Source organism: Pinus tabuliformis, chromosome 6 (assembly GCF_031772625.1).
Source record: "Pinus tabuliformis cultivar Carrire ecotype Pingquan chromosome 6, CPIR1, whole genome shotgun sequence".
Lineage (NCBI taxonomy): Eukaryota > Viridiplantae > Streptophyta > Pinopsida > Pinales > Pinaceae > Pinus > Pinus tabuliformis.
In genome coordinates, this window is record NC_142292.1 from 1,894,358,406 (window position 1) to 1,894,369,618 (window position 11,213).

An 11,213-nucleotide genomic window follows, 5' to 3' on the forward strand; every position below is an offset into this window, starting at 1 on the left:
AGAAATTGGAAAAGGCAATGGCTAAGGCTTTGGAAAGGAAAAATGACCTTTTTGGCACATTTATTTATGAAAATAATGGAAATTATAAGAAAATGAAGGTGAAAGGTCATAGGTTGTGTTGTGGCTTATATTGTGTTTGAGGTTTATTTATCAGTTATATCACTATCGGGAGTTCAAACTCAATAAAACTCCTTTATACTCTTTACCCTCCCCAAAAAGTCTAAAAGAAATGAAATGTTTTGTTTATTATATTGACATCGCTAAAGGAAGAAGTGTAAAAGAATCAGCCCCGAAGTAGCCAAGGTTGCCATACAAACAAATCAAGTCATTAAAAAAATGGGCATATGGAGCTAGACCCGATATATATATATATATATATATATATATATATATATATATATATATATATATATATATATATATATATATATACATATCGAAACGATAAAGAAATAAAGAAATATATCAGATTTACAAAGGAGTTAAAGTGTTAACACTGGACTTGAAATATATATATTGTATTTAAAAGCCCAGCGGGTCCGCAAAGCACTGAATGCATATATATGGGTTTTTCCGATTACGATTGCAATGGTCGGACCCGAAACACATATATATTATATTGTAAAGTTTTGACAGGTGCGCAGTATAACAAAGTGCCTTATATATATAGGTTGGGTTCCACCGATTGCGCTATGCAATAGGCCAAACCCGATATTACATGTAGTATGTTTAACTCTCTCGTCGGGTCCACGATCATCGCATAGACTTTATATATATGTATAACTTATGGCGATTGTGATTTGTGATTCCAGACCCAATATTATATTTGGCATGTTTTATCCTCCTGTGAGGTCCGTCATATCGCAGATTGTTAAGAAGTGGGTCAATACAATGTTGAAAGGGGCCGATTGTGATTGCGATAAAGCTATACCTCGAAAATTGTGCGGAGTCCGTATTGAAAGGGGGAAAAGTATGTTCTATAATATATTTTCGTTATAAAAGGTATATAATAGAAAAGCGTAGATATGAAGGAATTATGGTAAGTCCAACATTACGTCAATATAACAATGAAAAGGGTTGATTGCGATTTGCGATGGGAAGTCAACGAAGCACTGAAAAGGTGGGTCTAATGGATTTATGAAGCAGAATCAATTATTTTTTGAGTTCCGCAATTACCAAAGGTTTGCATTAATTATGTTGTGTAAAAGGAAAAATCAGCGTTAAAGCCGAATCTGAAGAGGAAGGCAGTTGGGCATGTTTTCTTTGTATTTTGGCCAATCAAAATGCTCGATACATGCGTAAGTCCATATTTAAGCACAAGTCAAAGTCAAGCACTGTTTATTATGATTAAAGTAGATTAATTATATTTAAAGCATTTACAGAGGAATTCGGCAACGGATCAACAGAGCAAGCAAACAGTTATCATCCCCTTCTAAATCCAGTTATGTTTTTGTTATTTCATGTTCTTTGAGGTGTCTTTTACCCTCTGTAAAATCATGTAATAATTTTTAATTCTGATAGTTAGAGAAACAGTTTTAGTAGTTTGACAGTTTCAGAGATCAGTAACTGTTTCACAAATGTATAAAAGGAGGAAAATTTACAGAGAAAGGGTTGGTTGTTGGAATTTTGGAGAACCCAGAGACTAGGCCACTATATTCCTGATATCATCATTGATTAATGAAACAATCAGAAGTTTCCATGAGTCGTTGGGTATAATTTTGTAACCTTCTATGTCATGTGCCATGTTATGTTTTCTTCTTTCTAGTAATGAAGCTGCAGACCTTTATTTGCTTATGTAGATAAAGTTAAAATTCCTTAAATTAGCACTCCTATGCTTGAAGTTTCCACCTTCCTTTCTAAGTAATAGATAATAGTTTCTGTGAAAGACTAGCATATTATCTCTAACTTCTCTAAGAGTCACAGATAGTAGTTTCTGCGTTAAGCAGCATATTGTCTATGATTTAGTTCTCATTTTCATAATTCTTCTAAGTGACAGTTCTGTGAAATATTAAAATATTATCTTTAACTTTCCCTTCAAGTTTTCTTCATTCATCATTTATATCTAGAAACAAATGGCATTCTGAGATGTTCTGGTCATACATGTATTAAGGGTTAAAGACCAAGTTGTCTAGGTCCTTCATTTGAGTACACAACAAACAATAAAGTGACAAATAAGCAACAGTAAACAATATTTATTAATGTCTTAAGCACAATTTCCCTACAGCCAGGAAATTGGTTTCTTAAGGAACAACATTAATTGGCGCCGTTGACGGGAAGAGAAGACAAGAACACTTTTCCCTGTGTTTTCAATATTTTCCTCTTATTGTTCAGTGAGGAGGAAATATTTGGTTGTTTTGTATAAAAGCAATTGAATAAGAGCACTTTTCCATAGGTTTATTAAGTTTGAAGCTGATCCTTGAGCGTGACAAGTTTCAGCAGTTGGTTGTACATTCACACCTGTAGTTTTCACTTACAACATTGATTGGCAACTCCACTGTACTTTGAAGTTTTCTTTTTTGGGATTTAATGGCTCTCCCTGCATTCTTAACCCATAAATTTGATCCATTTGATTTTACTGAGATCACCAGCTATCCTCATGATGTGCCTGCATTTTATGTCCGGGATGAGTAATTTCCAAAATTCAATAGAAAGGAATATGAAGATCCAGCTCAGCATCTCCAAGAGTTTCATGAATGCATGGAGCAGCAGGGCATCATTCATGAAGATGTTAAGATGAAGTTGTTTATGTTTTCTTTGGACCTAGAAGCTAGGGATTGGTTCAGGTCTCTGCCTCGTTCAAGAATTTCATCTTTGAAAGATTTCCATTCAGTGTTCAATTCTTCTTGTAGAATTTATTATCCACACAAGTTTCTTTTTGAAAATTGTTGTGAATATTATGATTTTAAAGAAACTTTAAAAGCTCAAGATAATTTTGTTGAAGAAACTAATGATCTTGTTGATAATATATCAAGCATTCAGAAAGATTATAGCCAGATTAACTATGAGCAAGTCTCTGAAAGCGAGGAACTATCATTTTCTCAAAATGATGCAGAGAAGTTTATAAAGCATGCCTCTTCAATAATCTCCCAAGCAGAGAATTGGTTGACTATGTGCCAAGCAGATCGAGCATCATTTTCTCAAAATGATGTGGAGAAGTTTAGAAAACATTTCTCTCCAATGATATCCCAAGCAAAGAATTGGTTGACTCTGTTCCAAGCAAATCAAGAGAGCATTCAGATGGAAGAAAGTTCAAACATGCATCAAGAGTCTCTGCTCATCAGTCAAGAAGAGGAAGAAATGATTGAGTTGCAAATAAATCCCTAGAGTTCTTATTTTGTTAAATTTGATGATCCTTCTATATATAACGAAAATATTTTAAATGGGGAACAGGATGAAGTTCTTCTAGGGCATCAGTTGGGTGTTGAACCTACATGAAGAAACCAGCAAATGGGATATGTTGGATAGCAATATATTGAGCTATCTATTATAGAAAAAGAGGTTATCTTATGTAAGGAGAAAGCTGATAAAGAGATGGTATATCAGTGCATTGAAGAACATAAGGATGCCCATGGATCATAGGTAAACAATCTATTTGAAGTTGATCGTATGTCATATATTGATCTAAAAAATTTCTTTTTCTTTCTGAGGTTAGAATTACAAATTGTTTTCAATCAAAGCTTAAAGATGAAAAGTGGAGACATGAAAGTGACATAGATCATTTTCTTAAAGATTTCGCTGATTGTTCTATTGAACATATTATCCCAACAGAAGGTTCAATTGAGCAGGGACATTCATACATAGAGAATTTCTTTCTTGGAGCTGATCAAGAACATATTTTTCTCATATTTTTGAAGATCATGTGGTAGATTACATGGAAGAATTTATCAACAATCTGCATATATCATTTTGTGGATATACACTTGATTTTCGTTGTGAGCTTCTTTTATGCATAATTTATTTTTTGTTCAGGATGAAAGCTCTATTATCAAGTTCAGGATGAAAGCTCTATTATGAAAAAATGAAAGCTCTATTATCAAGTTTTTTTATGTATTGTCATAAGCCTAGGTGAGACTATAACCAACATGCATGTTAACGTTTAGGTCGTGATTAAGAAGAAGTGTTAGAGTATTAATCACAATGTTGTCGATCACTGTTCATGTGACAACAAACCCGGTTCATATAACAAAGAGTTTATTGTCATTCGACATGAATCAGGAAGACATCAGTTTCTGTCTTCGATTCATGGATGTATACATAATAATGATGGGTAGTGAAATAAACAAGCTATGTGAGAGAGTTTTCATATTTCTGTGAATAGATTACCACCGTCAAAAAGCCTCAGGCATCCAAAAATTTGTGCCACTGTGATGTTTAAACCACACGCTGGAATTTTAAATTTGATCCACTTTACGAGTTACAAAGATGTTCCCACGGCGGGAGTTCATGTGCAACAATCCGATTCTACAAATCAATCAATTTTTCCAACAAACATAATGGCTGTATCCATTTAGCGGAATGTATTGTTAGACGAGAATGCTTCCCAGCTCACATGACTGGCTGCCTTTTGCTTTTACAAAAAGTCAAACGCGACATTAGTGGCACGGATCACGTCGTAATCTACACAATTTGGTAAATTGTCATGACCCGGTGCCAATATGGGTGAGCTCATGACACGGTCGGTGCCACTAACAATAGAAGTTTAGCAGTCACGCGGACACCCAAAGAATAGAATGCCCATGTTGCTTCGACGAAACGAACAGGCTTGAAGTGGCCCACATGAGATAGCGTGTTTGGAAAATGAAAACGAAATCCCTCATTTCTCAAAATCGACCGCGTAGCGCTATCTATATATTATACCCTGCCCTCTGCTTTCGTTCACAATCGCTCTCTGCCTCAGTTTTCTTCTGCCCACCGCGTGGCACTATCTGTAAGTTATACCGTGCCCTCCACCTTCCTTCACACTTCACAGCCACTCTCTGTCTGAGTTTTCTTCTGGGCATACCTCTCGATTTCATTTTTGGGGAAGGAACATATTGACTTCTTACAGATTCCGTGACACGAATTTGCACTAGAATCCTTCCACAACAGCTACTTTCGGACAAAATGGCTGGATTCAATGCACTTCTCTGTTTCATTTTTGTCCTGGGATTGATAAGCTCAGCCTTCCCCGCACGGGCAGCAGCACCCAAGGCGTCACCGGTTCAATCCCCACAAGCGCCATCACCAGTATCACCTCCTCCTGCGACTCCGCCGACTGTTTCTTCTTCCGCCTCTGCTCCTACTAAAGTGGCCACCCCACCAAGCTCAGCCTCCTCTCCCACAGCTCAAACTGTAGCTTCTAGCCCCGCGTCTCAAGGCCCGGCCACCGCTACGCCACCAAGCGCCAGCAGCGGGGCTGTCGCCACCGCCAGTTTCGAGAAGATGGCTATCATTGCAGCCACCTTGCTCGGAGGGGCCGCCTTTCTTCTTTAACCTATCCGATGCGTTTTCATCTCAATGTGCTTCAAGGACGAAATGAAGAATGGTGGATTTGTCAGAGATATATCGTGATGGGATTCATGGATTTCATTTATTGTCACAGCTTTTTGTGGTTATTCTTCGAGTGCGATTAGACTACATATTATTTTCCCCTCTTATATTCTTTCCAAAGGCTCGACAGAGTGGATCGACTCCATGTTCGTTGGGCATTCCTTATGCCGGATTATATTTGTTATACATTGTCTAATTTAATTATAATTTTGCATGGATTTCACAATATATACAACTAAAAACACATTTTAAATAATAGAAGATTTGACATTTTATCGAAATACTTGTTACCAAAAAAACTTGAGTTAACTCATTCATTTTAGATCGGTTTGAAATTGAACAAATTAATTTCTATTGTATTTTGTTATGAAATTTTAACTTCATTATTTCAATTTTTTTATTTTAAAAGATATTTCAAGTGCTTAATAACATTTATTCCAAAAATACATATGTATCCATTGTAACAGATTGTATAAATGGAAGGTATCAATACTTGCAACATGCATAATTTTAACCATGGAATAGATCAACTTGTCGGATCCATTTACTTTATCATAAGCAAATCGAACTCTACCTGCATATGAAGTCAGAAAACCATTACCTTAACAGCCACAAAAAAAGAAAGGTAAGTATTAGAGTAGTCCAGAAGGCTTAAAACTGAACACTTTTACAGAGGTTTATAGTGATGCACACATGGCTGCCAGCAAAGAGATAACAAGGGAAATATAGCTGTTAAAAGAGATGACAAAATTAAGAGTGCAAAAGAGCCTTTCTAATGGTACGTTATGCTACAGGTCACGAGCCTTTAACTGATAGGCCATGAGAATGAGAAAAAGCTAGTCTTAAGTGAAATTATCATTTATCGAATGCTTCTGGATGAAATGTCCATGTGAAGAAAATAACCGAGGAAATCTTATGTGAAAACTCTCCCCTGGAAGATTGTGGCCACTTAGTTGAAAATACTGTGCGTATGGCTTCGTTGTTCTAATCATGTTATCCCCTCAATTCGATGGACATATCTTTATTTTTCTATGTCTCACCTTTTTCACTGAATTTGTTTGCCCCCAATTTTGATTTGCCAACTTGTTTTTATTTTTTATTATTATTGGTTTATTTTTTTAATATTTTAATGTAATACAACATGAAAAAATATTGTACCAGCTTCTTGAGTGACTTGGACACAATAGTTCATTTAAACTTAGAATAATAAAATAAAATAAATACATAAACACAAAAAATACTTACAATAATGATAATAATAGTAAAAAAACTTATAATAATGATAATAATAGTTTATTGTTAATTATAAATAATTAAAAATTATATATTTTAACATTGAATGTATATGTATATGTGTGAAATTGAATGTATATGTATATGTGTGAAAGGGGAATTAATTAAAAAGTCGTTAAATTTAGAAAAAAAAAATACTTAAATGGTATTCATGAAATAATAAATATAATATTTAAGGAAATAATGACTATAAATTTAAAACTATTATAAACAAAATTTGTCAATAAGTATATATATCATTCTTGAGTGAAATATAAATAGTTATGTTTGAATGAAATATAAGTGTGCATCCTTGATAAAGAGGAGCTTATATATAGCAAGTTTCTTTGAAACAATATTCAACATGAATCTCTTAAATTATGACAAATTTTAATTTATTTGAATCTACTTAAATTATAGTTGTTGGTAGCCTCAGGATACTAAGGGTGGGGTGAATTAATATTGTTCAATATGGATCACCAAATTCAAATTTTCGCTTTTCCTTTAAACGATTAATCATACATTAATTCACAGCATATATAAACAATAGATAACATCATCAACTATGAACCATGAGAATCAATACGCATGAAGGAACACAAATAAAGAGATGAACACATAAACACATAAGAACTCTAGATATAAGGTGGAAACCATTCCAAGAGAAAAACCACCATCTTCTTTGCTTTGTTTCTTCTTCTTACTAACCAAATATTCTTTTACATCGTATCACTAGCCACCACAAGTGTGCAAGCCCCAACTTGTGATGCATGCGAGCAATCACTTGCTCTAGACTACTACGTGATGGAAGCCACAACTTCCTCAATTTTGTAGGCCACCATCTGTTGGAAGCCACTACTTCCTCAACTATGCCATCCACTACCTGTTACATGCCCCATCTTGTTGGAGGCCTAAATCTCCAATAGTTTCCCATGCCACCAACTAGGGGAAGCCACCAATCCCAAATTTTTCAGGTTGCAACCTGAAGGAAGCCACCACACTCTAAATCAACAAGCCACTACTTGCTGGAAAGCCACCACTTGTCTAGCTAAGGTCCCAACCTTCAATCTCTTATGGACCACATTTCATGCATTTTCAAACTAGGGCCCACTATTCTATCTAAAAAACAATGTGAGTTTTGTTTCACAATTTTCAGACTAAACCCGCTTGATCTTCTTTGTTCAAATTCATACAACAATTGGAATACACCATGTTTCTCATATATAAACAAAAAAGCATAACTATCTCATAACATTGCAAGTATACTATGATAAAGAAAACATCTTAGCAATAGACTCCTACGCAAACCCTATCCGCAACATACAACCCACTAAGTATCGAAAATAATATAGCAACACATCAAGCGATACTCTACAATAAAATAAACACTCTCTGCTCAACCAATACATAATAACTTAGTCACACATTCTGCTCTCCAAACTCAACATATCAACTCAGTATAACTCAACCATACAAAATAGCATAGCATTATACATCTCTGTCATTATAATGGCAATTGATCCCTATAATCACAAACTCTGTCAATACAAAGCATCGATATAAAATTCTCCATTACCATGGCACTATTATAGATGTGTCATCCTTTGATCCAAATGCACTAGAGTATAATCTAGCTCTATCCTTGGCCTCACAATCTTCACAACAACATTTCAATCGACCTCCTCTATATGCAATGTCAAAACCAAGTTCTCTTTGTTAGTGCATGTTCACATTCTATATTTATGGATCTCCATCGCACTATCTAAATATGTGGGAACATGCTCGGATTGTCCAGGACCAAGAAGAGATTTTTAAGAATGAAGGCTTTGAAATTTTGTGTCTTCGATGGTGCATTATTTTGAAAATCATGAAGGCATATTGCTTAATTGTTTGACCATGAATGAAACTAATAATGTCATGAAAGAATTCCATGCAGGGGATTGTGGAGGACATCTATATTGGAAGTCCACTACTGATAAAATTTTAAGGGCTAGTTTCTATTGGCCCACTTTGTTTGCAGATATAAAGAAGTTTGCCACCTCATGCCACAATTGTCAAATCTTTGAAGGCAAGAGAAAGCTGCTCCCTTTGCCTCTTAAACCCATCTCAACCGAGAAGCCTTTTCAACAATGGGGTCTTGACTTCATTGGAGAAATCCATCCCTCTTCCTCAGGCCAGCATAAGTGGATTTTAACAGCCACCGACTATTTCACTAAATGGATTGAGGCCATCCCATGTAGGCAAGCCAATGACACCACCATTATCCAGTTCCTTGATTGCAATATCCTTTCTAGATTTGGCTGCCTTGAGAAGATCATCATTGACAATGCCGCTGCTTTCAAATCCAAAAAGATGATCAATTTTTGCCATAAATTCCATATCACTTTAGGCCATTCCACAGCCTATTACCCTCAAGGTAATGGCTTAGCCGAGTCATCTAACAAGAGCCTGATCAGTATTATCAAGAAGACCTTAGAAGAAAACAAGAAGAACTGGCATAGAAAGCTCACAAATGCCCTATGGGTAGACAGATTGTCAACCAAGAAATCCATTGGGATGAGCCCTTATGAGCTAGTATATGGTATAGAGGCCATATTTCCTTCATCACTGGGCATTCCTATTATCAAGCTGCTGCAAGAGATTCAAGCTGAGCCAAATGATATACAAAGGAGGATAAACCAAACAATCCATTTGCAGCAGACAAGAGAGCAGGTCTATGACAGAGCTCAAATTATGCAAGAAAAGCTCAAAAGGATATTTGATAAGAGAACTAAGGCTGAGAATTTCTGTGTTGACAACAAAGTTCTAACGTGGGACTCACGAAGAGAAGACAAGGGAAAACATGCAAAATTTGATTTCCTTTGGAGAGGGCCATTTGTTATTTCTGTTGTTCAGGTAAATAACACATATTTCCTCAAATCTGTAGAGGGCAGCACTGCTGAAGAAGGCACTGTAAATGGCCGTATGATGAAGCATTATCATGATCCCTTTTGTTGAACACAACGTAGCTTTGTAAATATCTCTTTGTACATTGATATTTGTATATATCAGCACTTTTGTTTTTATTTTGTATAAACAGTCCGATTGTTAGAGGAGCAGCAACAAAGTTTGTGAAGACACAACCAATGCAAGTCCTCTATTTTTAAGCTTTGTCTCTGCAGTAATCTCAGCAAAACAGCAAGAGCAGCGTTGTCATATCACAGTGATTTATGTTGAAGAGAAGTTGTTTGCAGCTTGTAGTCTTCAAGTCAATAGTATCAAAAGGAAAGGAGGATTTTCGATCTACTTCAGCACCCTTTCAAAGACAAGGAAAGAAGAGCTCCAGTTTTATTCCCTTTTTGTGTTTATTTCACAAGGCAGTGCTCAAGCAAAAGTGTATGCAATATCAAGCACGCAGAAGAAAGCAGGCGATGCTTTATTTTTCATAGTGTTTTAGATAAGGAGGAGTGTTGCATTCAGAAGTTAAACTTCTAGTCATTCAATAGTTAGCACAGAAGAAATTTTCAATTAACAGCAACTACAGAGGATCAAGGCATTCTGACCTGCTGTTCTTGGCTTGTCACAAGGAAAAGCCATCCCCAAGTGGAGCCACTGTTAGCCTCCTGCTGCAGCAAGTTAATCATCTTTCATGATCGACATTTTTACATGCCAAATATGTCATACTTTTCTTGCTGCAATGCTCCATATTTGCTATAGATGGCCAGAGAAGTATCTATGAGAGTGTTCTAGTCTAAATTCCACTGCTGTGTTCCAGTTTTGATGAGTAATCCATTTTGATCAGTTTTCAAGTATAGGGAGGTCCAAACAACTTAATCTTGGCCTCCCTAGGTTTCAATTTCCTGTTGTAGAATATAGAGAATGAACATCTCTCCAAACTGTTTAATCTTGACAGATTTGTAGATAGGTAGAGAAACAAGGGTGCTCAACAGCTTAATCTGAGCCCCTGGATGCAATAAGTGTAGTTGTAGATAGGAGGACATCAAGAAGAAAAGAACAAAAAGCTGGGTATGCTAGTTCAAGTGCACCCAAACCAAAAAGAAGAGAAAATGCTAGGTGAATAGGTCGGGTAGGTAGCTTTGTGGTTGCAGAATCATGTCTTGTGATCCATTTCATATTGTCAAGTGTTATATCTATCATATCACAAGTTGAAGGTGATTTTTCAGTTGGAGGACTTCAAGAAATGCATGTCTAACTTCCCCTTCTCCCTCTTTTCCAAATCACTCACTAACTTCCCCTAAAGAGGTCAAGATCTGCTTGATACCTCTTAGATTCATCATTCTCCATATCATCTGCCTTGGTGAAGATCTGCTTCACTAAAGGAATGTTCACACTTCTTCTATCAATCATTTTCCCCCCCATTGATAGCCTAAGACTTAATTCTTAGCACTTTTTCTCATCATTATCATATTAAC

General features: G+C 35.9%; 1 protein-coding gene across 1 annotated transcript; it reads left to right on the forward strand.

Annotated features, from left to right (window-relative positions):
- Positions 1-4,885: 4,885 nt before the first annotated feature.
- LOC149266748 (uncharacterized) lies at positions 4,886-5,747 on the forward strand. The gene has a single exon (XM_089397339.1). It carries the CDS (start codon positions 5,104-5,106, stop codon positions 5,470-5,472), a length of 369 nt encoding a protein of 122 aa, XP_089253465.1. The 5' UTR covers positions 4,886-5,103; the 3' UTR covers positions 5,473-5,747.
- The last annotated feature ends 5,466 nt before the right edge of the window (positions 5,748-11,213 follow it).